The 18,309-nt window shown below is 34.9% G+C and overlaps 2 protein-coding genes across 2 annotated transcripts in view; both read left to right on the forward strand.

The window, feature by feature from the left end:
* Positions 1 to 238: 238 nt before the first annotated feature.
* LOC135847056 (protein spitz-like) lies at positions 239 to 706 on the forward strand. Its single transcript, XM_065366447.1, has one exon. It carries the CDS (start codon positions 239 to 241, stop codon positions 704 to 706), a length of 468 nt encoding a protein of 155 aa, XP_065222519.1.
* Positions 707 to 12,804: 12,098 nt separating this feature from the next.
* LOC135846316 (uncharacterized) overlaps positions 12,805 to 18,309 on the forward strand; it is an 84,278-nt gene continuing 78,773 nt past the window's right edge. The window contains exons 1-3 of the mRNA XM_065365343.1: positions 12,805 to 13,040; positions 13,115 to 13,314; positions 13,430 to 13,684. The gene's annotated coding sequence lies outside the window, so the exon portion shown is untranslated. The remainder of the gene's footprint in view (positions 13,041 to 13,114; positions 13,315 to 13,429; positions 13,685 to 18,309) is intronic.

Here is an 18,309-nt window from a genome sequence, read left to right on the forward strand (position 1 = left end):
TCCTCTATATCTATCTACATGAACGGTCACAGGCGTCGAGTGAATTTATAAAAATTATCTGTTTCGCGATAGTGTTTTTTCTGTTTTATGTATGTCGAAAATTACTTCGCGGTGAATGCTTTTCTGAAAGCATTCACGTAAATCAGCCGTACTCGCGAGCAAGTGTTTTATGTATGTGGAAAATTACTTGGCGGTGAATGCTGTACGAGCATTCACTCGCACAGCAACCAAATACGCGATGATGTTCTTCATCCTAGTCTTTTATGCGATATTATCAATCACCGAAGGCTGTTCCAGTAGATCTACGCCAAAACCAAGACCCACGGGTCCAACGCCTAGGCCAAATATCACATTCCACACGTACGTATGCCCTCCGATGTACGCTTCGTGGTACTGCTTAAATGGAGCTACTTGTTTCACAGTTAAAATAGGAGAACATTTTTTATATAATTGTGAATGCGCCGAAGGGTTCATTGGACCTAGGTGCGAATTCAAAGACTTAGATAGTTCCTATCTGTTATCACGAAAGCAAGTATTGCTCGAAACGGCGGGTATAGCTTTTGGTGCAACTTTGGCTGTATTATTTGTGGTTGCTGTATGCGTGTTATTATACTATCGATATCATCGTAAACAAAAACAAAGATTACTTCTGGACACAAGCTGGGTAGACGGATATGTTAGAGAAAGACCATTTTCAAGACGTTAATATTGTATGTAATTGATAATAATGTATTTTGTAGCAATATGTGTTGTACCACTTTATATACGTACCCTATAACCATACCTCATCATCTGTAAACTAGACGAAGAAAACGATGAAAAAAAAAATCTCAACTAAAACGGATAATAATTTATATTGTATACCACTATATATATATAATATGTACGAACGCAACGAACAAATTCGATTGGCATTTAATTGTGACGATTTATAGTAATCATTAAAACAAAAAAATTGAGTAACATTTTTAATACAAATTGTATAGTATTGTAAACAAAGTATTATTTAGTGTTTCTTCTTTCCTCCTATTTTTTTCTTCTACTATTTTTTTTTTCTTTCCTAAATGTAAACTTGTGTATTCCGGATTTTGCAAATCTAATTCATTGTGTGTAAGATGCGCCTTAAAATTAGTGTACTGTTTTTTTCTTTAAGTTTTTTTTGATATTATATTTATTTCGTATTATAATATTTTTTATGATTCGGTCATGTTTCTTTTTATATATATATTATTGTATATTTTTGTCGTCATCGGAAAGTACACCACCGAAACACTCGTCCTAATTGCATAATTGTCTATGTACCACTTTTCTGTTGTTCTATGATGCAATATCCTTCTTGTTATAGTATAAATTTTCTTTTCTAATGGCTACACTGCGTTTTGTAATTTTGATTTTTTTTTCTGCTCTCGTACGACGACCTTGAACCCTGAACTTGGAAAGTTGCATCTTCGAAAGCACACCACGACGTACAGATCATCTTGGTTGGAGTTGGATTCGATGAAAGATACGTCGCCCACATGTCTAGTATTGAGAGAGTATATTTTGAGAACCACTAGTTTAAATTTTCCATTTCACCGAATGACCCTTCTTCGACGTCGAGTAAGCAAATATGGTATTTTAATAAAATTGCTATTTTTTTTTCTCGTGACCAAGTCGATTGGTCGACTCGTGTCGGTATTTTCGTGACCGTAGGTTCGTCCATTCCTCCTTATGTGTATTAATTTTTAATTACAGAATATGCTCAAAAAAATTACTCAGCTGTGCCAATCCATTATCGTATACTAGAAAGTGAGAAGGTATTAAAAATGGTTTAATTAGTCATTCGTGGAGGAAAAAAATTCGCACACAGCTACGCCGGTTCGTCGTCGTCGTCGTCGTCGTATAAATTATGTAATAAATACGCTGCTCGTAACGTAAATACGATAACATCGTGCTGAAATGAAATTGTTCATTGATAAAATCAACCGAGACCTGAGGCCATATCGATTCATGACTAACTAATGAGGTTTTTTACATTTCCAACGCGTATGAATGAAGTTCGCCACCGCCGCCGGTCCGGTTTTACTCCTATGATGGAGAGATTTTCACGTCGTCGTCGTCGCAGAATGTCCTCACTCGGTCCTGTTTCGCATTCCCCTGTCTCAGTCGCGATAAATTATCACCGCGAGATGCTCACCGGAATGGCCATACTCGCTCACTCTTTAATGTCGCCGAAATCCGAAACCTCCTTCCTAAACGTCGATATCCAACCAAGATTTATTTTCGTGTACGACTACGTCGAGGTCTACATTCTTATACACGAATGAATGGAGAAGGAGATGCAGAATGGAACGAACAATGTGCTGTGTCCATATAGAGGGAGAATGTGAGAGAGAGAGAGAGAAGAAGCACGTGCTTCGTCGTATAGTGTATAGTATAGTACGAGCTACGAGTTAAATGCTGATACACCTATCACGCGAGTTCTCGTGTATTGCCAATTTACGATACACTATCGGTACGTAAATTGCGGTACAATGTGGTATGAGTATGAGGTATCTTCTTTGTAATTATCTTATTTGCGATGATCGATTTATAATACCCGGGGTGGTGCATTTGGCTATGGAATTATCTTCAATTATTATTAGTAAAGGCTTTCTTGGTTTGGACCCTTCGAAAAATCTTTCTAGCCATTCTGGAGCCTTCATCAACTTTCCGATACTGATTCAATATTATATAATTATTATGAACTGAGTTTCAAAAAAATTGAGAAAACCTTCGCTGGTGTTTGTTTTTGATCCCACAGATCAGGAATCTGATGTTGACATTTTGATTTTGGGTAAGGGGCAGGGGGCTGGGAGGGGTAAACGTTTGAAATTGACCATGCATAATATCGTGTGACATGTCTATGTGTATGTTTTGGATCCTCCAGATTGCGAATCGGGCATTATTTTTTCGATTGGGGTGAAGGTGGAAGGGGTTGCTTGGCATATAAAGGTCAAATGTTACAATTTTACCCTCTCCACCCTTTCACCTTCTCTCCAATCGAAAAACTAATGCCAGATTCGTAATCTACGACCTCAAAAAACGTACATTAGACATGTCACACGGTATTATGGGCAAATTTCTGGTGTTTACCCCCTCTCCCCCCCCTCCCATCGAGATTTGTAATCTGTGGGGTGAAACACATTTTATATGCACCGAAATTTGGTTTTTGAGATGGATGGTCTAGTAGTGATTTGTATTTTTCATTTTCTCAACTTGCCCCTGGAGTGTAGAATAACGTCCAGAAGGGGGGGGGGGTGCTCTTGTACTCTCCATTGTCGTGTCAATCCCCATTTTTGACTTGATTATAGTTTACATCAGATTAATCAGATGATTTCACGAGTGTTCCATGAAAATTCGAAAAAAATAATCTAAAGGAGCTGGTAAAGCATCAAAAAAGGGAACATTATACATCCTGAAATTCTTTCTCCTAGTTGTCGTGGGAGGATGGGAGGGAGGGGGGAAGTTATCGCATTTTGAAAAAAATCACAGAAAATGTTCCAAAATGTTAATAAATTTAAAGTTTGTAAAATCAAGTTGATTCGACGTTTGTATTTGGTAGATTTTTCAGAAATAGAGTTATTGTTGAATGATGATCTGTTTTAAAAAAGAGGGGGGTGGAAATTTTGACCAAAAGGTTCGAATATCAAGTAGTGTCGTGTGACATATCGTTTGTTTGGGTTTCCAGGGTGCTGAGTTTGAAAACGGACTCGGTTTTGTGAGCCAGCCCTCCTAACCTCTGCCACATGCGCCCCAATTTGGTCCCATGATGAAAATTTTGACTAAATGTGTACATAACAAGTGGTGTCTTGTGACATATTGTTTGGTTCTGTTTCAAGGATGCTGATTTCGAAAATGAACTCAGTTTTGTGATCCAGCTCTCCCAACCTCTGCCACAGACGCCCCAATTGGGTCCCACGATGAAAATTTTGACTAAATGTGCAAATAACAAGTAGTGTGGTGTGACATATCGTTTGTTTAGGTTTCTAGGGTGCTGAGTTCGAAAATGGACTCGGTTTTGTGACCCAGCCCTCCCAACCTCTGCCACAGACGCCCCAATTGGGTCCCACGATGAAAATTTTTACTAAATGTGCAAATAACAAGTGGTGTCTTGTGACATATGGTTTGCCTGGGTTTCAAGGGTGCTGATTTCGAAAATGAACTCGGTTTTGTGATCCACCCCTCCCAACCTCTGCCACAGACGCCCCAATTGAGCCCCATGATGAAAATTTTGACTAAATGTGCAAATAACAAGTAGTGTGGTGTGACATATCGTTTGTTTAGGTTTCTAGGGTGCTGAGTTCGAAAATGGACTCGGTTTTGTGACCCAGCCCTCCCAACCTCTGCCACAGACGTCCCAATTGGGTCCCATGATGAAAATTTTGACTCAAATTGAAAATATCAAGTGTGACATATCGTTTGTTGGGTTTTTGGAGGTGCTGAGTCCGAATATGAACTTAGTTTTGTGTTTTGACACTCCCCACTCCTACCGTAGATACCCCAATTTGGTCTTTTGACGAAACAAAATGATAATTTTCGAGTGAGATATCGTTTGTGAGGTTTCGAAGTGCGTTGAGTTTGAATATGATCTAGGTTTTGTGTTTTGACCCTCCCCACCTCGGCTGACGTACATTTCAATACTCTCTGTCAACAAATTTATTGATTTAATGACGTCTTTTGATTTATTTGTTTCACAACATATTTTGAGGTTATAAAATAGAGTTCCAGTGAATATAAAGTGATTTTTTGTTTTTGACGAGGAAGAGGAAGGGAATGATGAGTCATTAACTGAGTGAACTGTTTGAAATTCCAAGTCTGGAAAAATTTCAAGGGGGTTGCGGTGGTTGGATTACGAAATTAGGTTCATATTTGAACTCAGCGCCCCTCAAAACCTGACATTCAATATGTCACAAGCTTTATCATTTTGTCTCCATTTTAAGATCAAATTGAGTTATATTTGTATGTGTGGTAGGGTTGGGTAAGGTCAAATGACAAAACCAAGTTCATATTCGGACTCAGCGCCCCCAAAAACCAACAAACAATGTGTTAGACGGTATTATCATTTTTTTCTCATTTGTAGATCAACTTGAGCTACGTGTGGTAGGGGTGGGGAGGGGTCAAATGACAAAACCGAGATCATACTCGGACTCAACGGTCCCAAAGACCCAACAAACGATATGTCACACGGTATTATCATTTTTTTCTCATTTTAAAATGAAATTGAGGTAGCTGTGGCGGGGAAGGGGAGGGTCAATACACAAAATCAAGTTCATAATCAGACTCAGCACCTCTAAAAACCTAACAAACGATATGTCACATGGCATTATCATCTTTTTCTCATTTTTGAATAAAACTGAGGTACCTATGGCAGGGGAGGGGAGGGTCAAAATACAAAATCAGGTTCATATTCGGACTCAGCACCCCTAAAAACCCAACAAACGATATGTCACATGGAATTATCATCTTTTTCTCATTTTTGAATAAAATTGAGGTACCAGAGGTAGGGACGGGGGGGTCAAAACACAAATTCAAGCTTATATTCGGATTCAGCACCTCCAAACACCCAACAAACGATATGTCACACTTGATATTTTCAGCTTTGGTCAACATTTTCACCATAGGACCAAATTAGGGTCTCTGTAGTTGGGTTTGGAAGGGTCAGATCACAAAATTAAGTTCATTTTCGAACTCAGCACCCGTGAAACCCTAACAAACGATATGTCACACGGCAGTACTCGTTATTTGCAGCTTTAGTCAGAATTTTCACCCCCACCCCATTTTGAAATAAGTCACTAGTTACTCCATTTTTTAAAAATTTATGAAACACTTCAATCTGACGAGAATAAGGATTGGTTCTAACGTCGAATAAACTATATTTGGCACAATTTATCAAGATTTTGAGAAGGTTTCTATTTTTATTTTCAATATTCAATAATCCCTCCCCTCCTATCTGGTGGATGCTTCGAGAACAAATTTCAGGATGATAAATGTTCCGTTTCTTGATGCTCTTCAAGCTCCTTTGGATCGTTTTTTCGAGTTTTCAATTGTAGAGGACGAGGAGTCAAAACTTGACAAAATCGAGATTTTCTCCCAAAAAAGATCCCTCTGTCTTTCTATGATGGGGGGGGGGTGCAGTTTTTTTTTATTTCGTGTACCAACTAGGAGTAATATGCAAAATAACTGCCCCTAAAAGTAGTTCACGTTGATTTTATAAATTTTTTTAATGCTGCATACATAATTCAAACGATCGATTCATAATAGGTTTAACCCAGGGTGGTACATCTCTATCTTTAGAACTACCTACCTTTAATCATCCCGACGAAATTAGCAGATAATTCTAATAGGTACATTTTGACCTCGATTTCAGCTCGCAAAAATTACCATAAAGTTCAGCTTTTCAACCTAGAAAAACTTTCAGCCGCCCGTCGTCGTCGGTTAAAATAATTGTATTTTCGCACGCGAAATTATACCCAAAGTTGAAGCATATCGTGGCGAAAATGATTTCCTTTTTATAATGATTTTTTACTAATAATTTCGTTACCATAAGGTCAATACTTACTTGGTAAAAAAAAAAAAAAATGTTCTCATGTAGATCCGATGATATTGTCTGGTAAATGGTCACGTTTAGGTTTTTATACCTTATTTAAGGCTTTTTATTGGCGTTAATTTATAATCGTGAGTCGTGACATATTTAACGCATTCGTCGACCGAATATTACCGCTTTTATTAATTACAACAAAGAATGTCGTGATGGTTTCTATAACACTAGAACTCTGTTCAGTGTACACCATGGTAATGAAATTTCTTCGCTGCTACCTACAAGTAAAAAAAAAAAAAAGGTATTGAAACCGGCTCCTTAATTGAGAGAGATTTCGTGTTAGAATAATTCACAGCAGTGTGGTTTTTTTTTTGGTATCATTTACCGAAGCATATGTACGTACGATCATCTGAGAACGTTTCATTCTTGGATTATTATGTATTGAAAAAGGTAAGTGAAACGATCGTATATTTGTCATCATGCTGTAACCTATAGTACGTATAAAGATGAAGGTACCGAAATAGGTAATAATAAGCATAAATCTGTATTCTGCAGTCATTGGTGTTTGGTGAGATGTAATGTAAATACATAGATGATTTCATCATGAAACCTTCGTATGGTCAACTTTCATAATTTGATTTGATTCTACTCGTTGCACCAACGCAAATTATGCTAAAATTATACACAATGTTGCGATAGTCTTGTCTCTTTAAACCAACATTATACATACCTTACCTACAGTCATAGGAACCAATTTCGAATTCAAATAACGGATATTCCTCCTACGGAACTATTCCTACTGTTGACTGTTGTTGATAATCGTTGAGAGGAAAGTAAATAATTAGGTGTAATATTGTAACTGATAGAAGGTATGAATGATGAATCATCATTACAATTACATTACATATCTGTGTGCAATGCATGTGTCTGCATATTTTAACAACGATTACGTTCGTAATCAATGTAAATATCCGATTCTTTGATATACATATTTAATTTAGAGTGAGTAATTGTGCGGTAATCGTAACACTCATCAATGGAATAGCGACACCTTCATCGCAAAAACCCAATATCAAGTGTTTTTTTTTTTTTTTTTTTTTTAGCAATTTTAACAAAAAATTGGTCTCTTTTACAATCAATAAGATTTTTTGCAATTTTTGCAAAAGAATATGAGATTCATAGAAATTGTAGGTATACAATGGCTTTTGATATTTTAATAAATTGATTATTGTTTGCAATTTTGATGAAAAAAAATGAGTTTTTTTTGCAAGAAAAACAAGATTGGTCTTTTTAATTTGATTTTTAAATTTTAATACATACAAAAAGTAGATTTTGTGGCAATGAAAAAGCAAGACTTTTCGAATATGTACTTTGAGCAAAAAACTTTTTCTCCTGCAATTATTGTGGCAAATAAAAAACTTTTTGTTATCTTGAAAACAAAAGTTTCTTTTGGAAATTTTGACAAAAATGGATTCTTTTTCATATTTTTTACAACAATGAATTAATGTAAGATTTTTTGCAGTTTTTCAAGAAAAGTGAGATTTTTGGCAATAATAAATGAAGTTTTTTCCCAAAAATTTTTAACAAAAAAAAACAATATTTTGGCAATTTTGCTATAAAACTGTGTTTTTTGGCAATCTTGAAAAAATGTGGGTTCTTTTTATAGTATTTTGGCCAAAAAATGAAGACTTTCATTTTTGGCTTTTTTGATAGAACATCAATGTTTTTCAACCAATTTTGACACAAAAACCAGATTTTTTGGGAACAAAAATAATAAAAGAAAAACATGGAAAATTTTGACCAAAAAAACTTTTTTTTGAAATTTAGAGAAAAGAAAAACTTTTTGCCAATTACTCATCATTGAAAAAATGGGTCTTAAATTGCTCAAAATAATGTAAGATTTTTGGCAGTTTTGGCCAAGTAGTAATTTTTTTTGAACATATTTTCTAAAACAGATTTTTTTTGCAATTTTGGTTTTGAAAAAACAAGACTTTTTGGCAATTTTGAGAAAATTTTTTTTGTTGTCTTGAAATATGTAAAGAAAGTTTTCTTAACTTACAGTAAAATTGCACGTTTTGCAACTTCAGCCAAAAAAGTAAGATATTTTGGTAATTTTTAATGATTAAATACTGATGTTTTCCCCGCAAATTTCAATACAAAAACTACCAAAAGCCGATTCTTGGTGACAAAAAAAGAACATTTTTTGAAAATTTTGGTCATGAAAAAGTGTTTTTCGCAATTTTGGCAAAAAACAAGATTTTTTACTAATTTAAAAAAAAAACGCAGTATTTTGGCAATTGTGACGAAAGTTGGTACTTTTTTTATATTTTCCATTAAAGTGTAACATTTTTGTTTTTTTGCATTTTTGACAAAAAAAAAAACAAAACTTTTTGCAACTTTGAAAAAAAAGTTTGTTTTGGAAATTTTGACAAAAATGGATTCTTTTTCATATTTTTTACAATAATGAATAATGTAAGATTTTTTGCAATTTTTCAAGAAAAGTGAGATTTTTGGCAATTTTAATTCAACATTTTTCCTCCCCAAAGTTTTAACCAAAAAAAAAAAACAAATTTTTGGTAATTTTGAGAAAAAATGTGTTTTTTGGAAATCTTGAAAAAATGTGGGTTCTTTTTCTAGTATTTTGGCCAAAAAAGGTAAGACCATTTTCATTACTGGACATTTTGATTTTTCATGCAATTTTGACACAAAAACCACCTTTTTTGGGAACAAAAATAATAACAGAAAAACTTATGGAAAATTTTGACAAAAAAAACTTTTTTTTTGAAATTTAGAGAAAAAAGCAAACTTTTTGCCAATTACTCATCATTGAAAAAACTTTTTTTTTGCAAATTTTGACACAAATGGGTCTTTTTTTAAATTGCTTGAAATAATGTAAGATTTTTGGCAGTTTTGGCAAAGCAGTACATTTTTTTGAACATATTTCACTAAAACAGATTTTTTTTTGCAATTTTGGTTTTAAAAAACAAGATTTTTTGGGAATTTTGATTTAAAAAAAAACAACAAAATTTTATGACAATTTTGAAGATTTTTTTTTTGTAATCTTGAAATAAAGTAGATCTTCTTGCAGTAAAATTGCATGTTTCGCAACTTCAGCCAAAGAAGTAAGAAAATTTTAATACAAGAACTACCAAAAGTAGATTTTTGGTGACAAAAAAACCAAACTCATTGAAAATCTTGACCCAAGAAAAGTTTTTTCCGCAATTTTGGCAAAAAAAAAACAAGACTTTTTACTGATTTAACAAAAAAAAAAAAAATAAACAATTTATTTCGGCAATTTTGACAAAAATGGTCCTTTTTGTATATTTTTTATTAAAATGTAACATTTTTGTTTTTTTTTGCAGTTTTGACAAAAGAAAAATAATCTTTGCAACGAATAAGACGTATTTTCAACTCTTTTTCACTTATTTTGGACAAAATTTTAGCAGTTTTTGATCATTTTCGGTAATTTTAACGATTTTTGGGGTACTTTCAAGTACTTTTCAAGCGTTTGTAACACTTTCATGCATTTTGAATAAATTTGTTTTGAAATTTTTGGCTCTTGTTGGCCATTTTTAGTCATTTTGATGTTTTTTTTGTTTTTTTTTTATCGTTCTTACATCATTTTAAAACGTTTTTTTTTACACATTTCCATGAATTTCGGGCAACTTTCGTTAAAATTGCAACTGTTTTTGACAAATTTTACTGATTTTAAAGTTTTAATGCTTGTTTTTCTCTATCGTTTACAGATCATTTTATTTTAATTCGTTTTAAACATTTTTTTGGCACATTTTTTGAAAACGCTAAAAAAATAATTTCGTAAGTTTTGGGTAATTTTCGACGATCTTATTGCATTAACTTGTAGAAGCTTTTGAAAAATGATTCATTCGAAAAGCAAAATGACGTTTTATTTTTTATGGGAAAAGTCTAGGCACCTATTACAAAATTCAAGACGTAGGTACCTATAGATAATAATAATAGTAATAATAAGAATAATAATGTTTATTTCATTCATCTAGATACCTGAAAAAAAGGGTAGGAGATCTATGGAATATTTTTTACATGGTGAAAAGGAGTTCCCCGGTCGTTTAATTTAATGCAATTTTCTTTTCTCATTTAAAAAAAATGCATTAATTTTCGTTTTTCAATTCGAGGTCTTCTTAAATCTTGATTTAATGCTTTTTTCAACGATCTGCTTCCACATTACCTATAATTATAAATGGACGAAAAAATCAATAATTACGCTCCTCCCTATGTCCTCCCTAAATCTTCAGAAGCAACCAAATTAGCCCAATATTCATGGAGGTCCGGCTGCTGACCTTTTTTCGTTTGATCGCGTATTAAATTAAATTAATTAAATTGAATCGGGCTCTGACTGTTCATTAAAACGTGTTTGGATTTGAGATGAATGAAAAATAGTCCGAAGATTCTAGGGTTACAATTTGTTGAATTTTGTTCGAGATTCTGAAGAAAAATGCTTACATTTCATAAAATAACTGAGCTGTTTCAACTTTCAAAGTTTCATTCGGCATTCGTTATCTTTTGTGCATATTAACACCTACCTGAGAAGCTGAATCAGTCAGAATTTAGTGTTTGTGCCTTCGTGGATGATATTTCTACATTGTTGTCGTACGAATTTCAAAATTTGGGTTTACTCCTATGCTGTGGTTTTTGGCTGTGGAAGTGGAAACAAAAATCAAATTCTGAATCAAAAAATTAATTTAAAATACTATGTATTCAATGGAAATTCAACAAGATTGAATTTATTCCTTATCCTTTGTTTCATTACTCCATTACTCGTTAGTCGTTCCATAAAATACCCATAATTTAATTGATTATTTTACAGAAATCATTTTCGATCCTTGAATTTACGATAATTTAATTCAATAATTAATAAAATGATAATCATCAACTTCCTTCCTCTTTTTTCGATAAAAAATTGAAAAAAAAAAATTATCAATCAGCGATAGCGAATCAGCGAAAGCGTTGAACTTGTTGCAGCACTGTTGCCAATTTAACTCATGATTCTACAACATTGTATGGCGATTTTGTAAACAAAACATGAAAATTATATGTTGCAACGTCGCATTCTTCATGTTTGCGTTTGCTGGAATTTTTTACACATGTGACTTATTTGTCACTTTCCACTCTTTCCAGAATTCTAGATCCTGATTCCAGATTCCGAAGCTTTTAGCTTGGAAAAGTTCGTTCTGTGTTCGAGTATTTGAAATGAAGTGAAGATTTCATCGAAGTAACTGATTAATTCGTTATTCATTTCGTAAGTAATGTATTTTTAGATCCTTATATGAGATCGATGATCGATTAATAATTAATTCCATGTTCCTTCGAAGTAAATCAAAAGAATTAAAAACGTATCGAAATTCGCAGCTCGTACTCAACGACGTATTACAAACCTTCGCTTTGCTATAGGTAGGTAAGTAAATACCGTACATAAACATGCAACCATTAATACCAAATAAAGATAAACACGAAACACTCGAAGAAATTTATTGTCGTATATTCGATTATATGGACGACGAGTACATTGTACGCGTTTTTATTACAGGATTTAGTTGCTAATTTGACGCCCAATTCACAAACCAACGATGCCATTCTCGTTCTCGTATCAACTATCAAGATTCACTCTCCATGTAGCTCGCTCCCCTCATCGTCATCATCATCATCATCACGCTCAATATACAATCATCAATTCATCATATTATAATGTGTATTGAAAATAAACACACGCTTTCGTTTGAAAATAAATACACGACGACGTAGAAGAACTCGTACTCGGCTGCGGAATCAAATTGGTGTGAAATGAACGATGGATGATGATGGTAAGAAGAAGAATGACAGAAATGAAGACCTTTTTTTCCATTCCCGGAGCTGGAACATAATAGATTTCACGGTACGTTCGACAATGGCTTAAAAGCGGTCGCTTTGAATAAAGGTAATCTTTTACGAATTCTTTGACATGATTTGAAATAATATTTATCCAATGATTTGCCTTACCCGGCTGAAATATAATTTTACGCCGAATTGAGCACCGCTGAGCTGAAAAGTGAAGCTATTCGATCGAGTAATCGTATAGCACCCTAATGTAATTTTTAGGTCTAGTTTGTAAATTTATTACATCTTCAATTCGCTATTTAGCCTTCCGGCATGTTGATAGATTATATGCGTGACAACGACGTCGTAATGGTTTGCTTTTCTATGTTATGCAGGTACCTACGAGTATTCGCACCGAACTTACGATCGTTGACGTCGACGTCGCCGTCACAATTGCTGCAAATAATGAAATTTTTACATCAATTTTATTGGCACGAGTCACGTAATTTGCAGCTTCGTTTGTGTATCTTCGAGCCCCATTACGATCGCCGACCAGGACTAATATCTGCGACGAGGTTGTGTAAATGTTACTATACACGATAGAGAGAGACCGTAGACCGAACACATGTCAGCTGTTGAATACTCTCACCAGGTGCGAGATAACAAGTTTCATCCCTTAATAGTACACACAGTGTTACCACGTGTCTAAACGTGTATACAAATTAGGCAACCTGGAACACGTCATCGTCATCGGATTGATTGTCTCGCTAGCTCGTGTTCGTGAAAAGAGAGATGAATTTCGGTGCTCGCGTTCTGATTCTCATCGTCCTTCCCGGCGGCTGCTGGCTGCTGCCTGTATCAACGACGATGGTGGTTCTCGACTCTCGTGTACCGGATTACATATTTTACTCTTGCTCCTCTCCTGTGTAAGTATTTTGGTGAATTATGGTAGCAGTGTTGCCAATTTTGTATTTTATATTGCAACTTTCGACTATTAATGTAGATGGGTTTTCTTTTCTTTCATCCCTCATCGACCTCTAGGGTTCGATTGAACTACGAAGACGACGTCGAAAGGTGTCACGATCATTGTGAAGATGTAGGAAGTTTCAGTTTACAGTTTCCCCTCCGGCGCAGTGTACGAAAAAAACCGCTTCATTGTTTCTCTTTCAAGAGGTGTACGAACTCCAGCCATTCCTCTACCTTTCACTTTATCTACTACAAGGTGGTGTTTTCATTAGGCGGGAAAAATTACTACGTTGTGTAGCGGTATTGGTGCGGATTTTGGTGCTGTCGGAGGTTAGTACTTTTTTTTTCGAAGTAGATCAGCGTTCGTGAGATTTATTGCGAATGTTGGGTGTAAAATCCACAGATTGCTTGATGGAATGATGCTTATGGATGTCTAGAATAAGGCTTTTGACGTATTGCGGGTTGCATATCGGTTTGCCTGAACTTTATCGGTTTGGTGGGCATTCTTATCAGTGAGTATCAAAATTTCATATTTTGAGCAATTTTCACAAGGTTTTTTTGAAATTTATAGCTTTTATTTAGTTTTTCCATCAATTTTAAACACTGTTGAATCCTGTGATGGAAAAAGATCCGCTCTTTGTCGAGGTTCAAAGACGTTTTGTCAACTTCTTTAAAACTCGACGAAGAGAGGATCTTTTTCCATTACAGGGTTTAACAGTGTTTAAAATTGAAGAAAAAACTAAATAAAAGCTATACATTTCAAAAACACCTTATGAAAATTGCTCAAAATATGACATTTTGATACTCACTGATAAGAATGCCCACCAAACCGATAAAGTTCAGGCAAACCGATATGCAACCCGCAATACGTCAAAAGCCTTATTATTTTATTTTTAATTTCAGACCTTCCTCATCATCCCTCTCTGTTTTGATTTTATTTCTGGTTCGATTCTGTTCGTAGAAATATTTTATATTTTTAGTCCGGCATGTAGGAATGACAGAATCCCCCCTGATCTTGTGAGACAAATTTTTTCTTAAACGGGATATCCTTTGGAACGTTTTAAAAACTATTTGCCAAAAAAAAGTTGGCTTTACTAACAAAATGGCGACCATTTTGATTGGCAGCCCCAAATCACAGAATTTGATTTTCAACATAGAACTTGCACGACATTTTTTCAACTGGACAAAGCCAGATCGAAATAGCATGCAAAAATTTATCACCAGTTAAAATTTCAAGTGCTGAAGTGTGTTTTACGATTTTTGATGAATTTTTGAAAATCAAAAAGCCAAAAATTAAAAAAAAATCAAAATTTTACCAAATGAACCTAGAAAGCTGAAATTTGGCGTATACCCTGTTGTTGACCTGTCAAATCGATTAGAAATGGTTTCAAACGGTTTTGAGCAGTTCTGGAGCCTCCAGCAGATTTTTGAAACTTGAAATTTCCACAAAATTTCATCAAATTAAGTTGGAAATCTGAAATTAACGCTCCACTCCAACCTAAGCACGCTATTAAGTCGACTGCTGGTGGGTTTGAGTCATTTTGGAGATTGGAGCCTCCAGTAGATTTTTGAATCTTACCAAATGCAGTTGAACAACCGAAATTCATTTTATAAACTAATTTCAATACGTTATGAAGTCGACTGCAAGTGGGTTCAAGTCATTTTGAAGCCTCCAGCAACTTTTTAAAAATTCTTGGAGCCTCCAGTAAATTTTTGAAATTTGAAAATTCCACAAAATTTCATCAAATCAAGTTGGAAATCTGAAATTAACGCTCCACTCCAACCTAAGCACGCTATTGAGTCGACTGCTGGTGGGTTTGAGTCATTTTGAAAATTTTTGGAGCCTCCAGTAGATTTTTGAATTTTACCAAATACAGTTGAACAGCCGAAATTAATTTTATAAACTAATTTTATTACGTTATAAAGTCGATTGCAGGTGGGTTCAAGTCATTTTAAAGCCTCCAGCAACTTTTTAAAAATTCTTGGAGCCTCCAGTAAATTTTTGAAATTTGAAATTTCCATAAAATTTCGTCAAATCAAGTTGGAAATTTGAAATTAACACTCCACTACAACCTAAGCACGCTATTGAGTCGACTGCTGGTGGGTTTTGAGTCATTTTGGAGACTCCAGCGCATTTTTGAAAATTTTTGGAGCCTCTAGTAGATTTTTGAATCTTACCAAATGCAGTTGAACAGCCGAAATTGATTTTATAAACTAATTTCAATATGTTATGAAGTCGACTGCAGGTGGGTTCAAGTCATTTTAAAGCCTCCAGCAACTTTTTAAAAATTCTTGGAGCCTCCAGTAAATTTTTGAAATTTGAAATTTCCATAAAATTTCATCAAATTGAGTTGGAAATCTGAAATTAACGGTCCACTCCATCCTAAGCACGCTATTAAGTCGACTGCTGGTGGGTTTGAGTCATTTTGAAGACTCCAGCGACTTTTTGAAAATTTTTGTAGCCTCCAGTAGATTTTTGAATCTTACCAAATGCAGTTGAACAGCCGAAATTCATTTTAGAAACTAATTTCAATACGTTTTGAAGTCGACTGCAGGTGGATTCAAGTCATTTTGAAGCCTCCAGCAACTTTTTAAAAATTCTTGGAGCCTCCAGTAAATTTTTGAAATTTGAAATTTCCACAAAATGATGTTTTAAAGCCAAAATTCACTCTGCAAACTAATTTCAATAGGTACGCTATGAAGTCGACTGCAGGTGGATTTCAAGACATTTTGGAGCCTCCAGCGATTTTTTAAAAATTCTTGGAGCCTCCTGTAGATTTTTAGAACTTGAAATGTCCACAGGTACCCGTTATGTTTTTCAAAGTCTGTGTAAGTATTCTAGTTTGAAACATTTTTTTGTCCATCGATCTAGTACGTGTTTGAAAATTTGAAATATTACCCTTCTGCCTCTGTTTGAAGTAGAAAGATGAAATTTAGTGAACGCCCTACTTTTGATATTATTCCGAATGGAACTGTATAGGCAATTTCAATCCGTTTTGAAACTTCCAGCGGATTTTTAGAACCTTCTATTTTTCAAAAAATGCCCCAAAATTTATCCGAATTGACTTTAGCACTTATGTGCAATTTTGGCTTTCCAACTCCATTTGATGGACAAATTTCAAGTTTCAAAAAAACACTGGAAGCTTCAAATATTTTCAGAAATTCGCTGGAGGTTCAAAATGACTTCAAATCCGCCTGTAATCGACTTCATATAGCGTAATTGAAATTAGTTTTCACAGTGAATTTTGACTTGATCAAGTTTCGAAAATCTACTGGAGCCTCCAGAACTGCTCCAAACAGTTTGAAACCGTTTCCAATCCATTTGGCAGGTTGATTTTGCTTTTCAACATATGACTCGGATGAAATTCTATGAACTGGACAAAGCTTGATCAAAAGAAGATGCAAAAATTTGTCACCAGCCAAAATTTCAAGCCTTGAAGTGTATTTTTCGATTTTTGGTGAATTTTTAAAAATCAAGTTTCTACCAAAAATGACCTGGAAAGCTGAAATTTGAGATATGCCCTATTTCTGACTTTCTAGATCGATTGGAAACGGTTTCGAGTAGTTCTGGAGACTCTAGCAGATTTTCGAAACTTGAAATTTTTACAAAATTTCATCAAATGAAGTTGGAAATCCGAAGTTCACTTTGAAAACTAATTTCAATATGCTATGAAGTCGACTGTAGACGAATTTGAAGTCGTCTTGAACCTCCAGTGACTTTTTGAACATTTTTGGAGCTTCTATTAGATTTTCGAAATTTGAAATTTCCAAAAAATTTCATCAAATGCAGTTGGAAATCCAAAATTCATTCTATAAACTATTTTCAAAACACCATATAGTCGACTGCAAATAAATTTAAAGTTGTTTTGGAGCCTCCAGCAACTTTTTGGAAATTACTGGAACCTCCAGCAGATTTTTCAATGCTCGAAATTTCCATAAAATTTTACCAAACAGAGTTGGAAATCCAAAACTCACTATGCACTGCAATTTCAACTCGCTGTGAAGTCAGCTGCAGCTGGGTCTCAAGTCATTTTGAAGCCTCCAGCGACTTTTTGAAAATCCCGAGAACCTCCAGCATTCATTATTAATCATTTCGAGTCTATCATTCCCACGACTTTACAAGAAATCGGACCCATAACACACCATAGCTGGGCTGTGAGAGAGGGGGGCTGGGAGGAATGGGGGATCTAAAAATGATGAAAAAAGACTTCTAGGGCCATGAAGTGGATTTTGACATTACCTCGCTCACGACCTTTCAAAAAATCCACGACTTCTACGCCGCACCTTCTTTTTTCCCCATAAGATCGTTTTTTTGTTTTTTTTTAGACAGAGAAAATCAATCCAAATTGAACACGGTTTTTTGAGACCTTTCAGACGCAGTTATTCGTGTTCTTTGAATGAAATTCACTCCATTTACATTAAGTAGATATTTTAGGATGGAGGTGAAAAAAGGTCGACATTTTACTACCACTTGTCAAGTTCTAAAACCCTCACTGCCATCAGTATCCCTTTTCCTCGTCCTACACAACTCGATGGTGGCCACCGTGGCCGTCGCCAGTCACAGTCGGGCATTCCTCCACATTAGGTATATACATATACCTATAGAGAGGCAAACGCAAAGGCACAGTACAGTTCAAGGTACATACAATTCGGTAGCTCCTGCGGTGAAACGTATAGATCATCTCGAAGTGATGTGTTCGTCAACCAATTCGGCAAGCTTTTCAATGCACCAGATGTTTAAGAAAAGGCCAGTTCATTAATTTGTCCATCACCAGGTACCAAGGTTCACAAACCCAACCAGCCAGACATACCTTTCTTTTGATCGGTTGACTTTACGAGGAAAAAAAAAAGAGACAGGTCGTTATTTCTATATCTGACGATGCTATCTTTGTACGCGTTAAAAGCAAAGCCGCCGTCAGTTCGCCAAAGGGGGTTAGACAAATCGTCAGTGTTTG

This window comes from Planococcus citri, chromosome 5 (assembly GCF_950023065.1).
Source record: "Planococcus citri chromosome 5, ihPlaCitr1.1, whole genome shotgun sequence".
NCBI classification, from domain to species: domain Eukaryota; kingdom Metazoa; phylum Arthropoda; class Insecta; order Hemiptera; family Pseudococcidae; genus Planococcus; species Planococcus citri.

Excerpts from the sequence above, each read along its gene's own strand:
- LOC135847056 (XM_065366447.1), top strand. The coding sequence starts at position 239 with ATGATGTTCTTCATCCTAGTCTTTTATGCGATATTATCAATCACCGAA.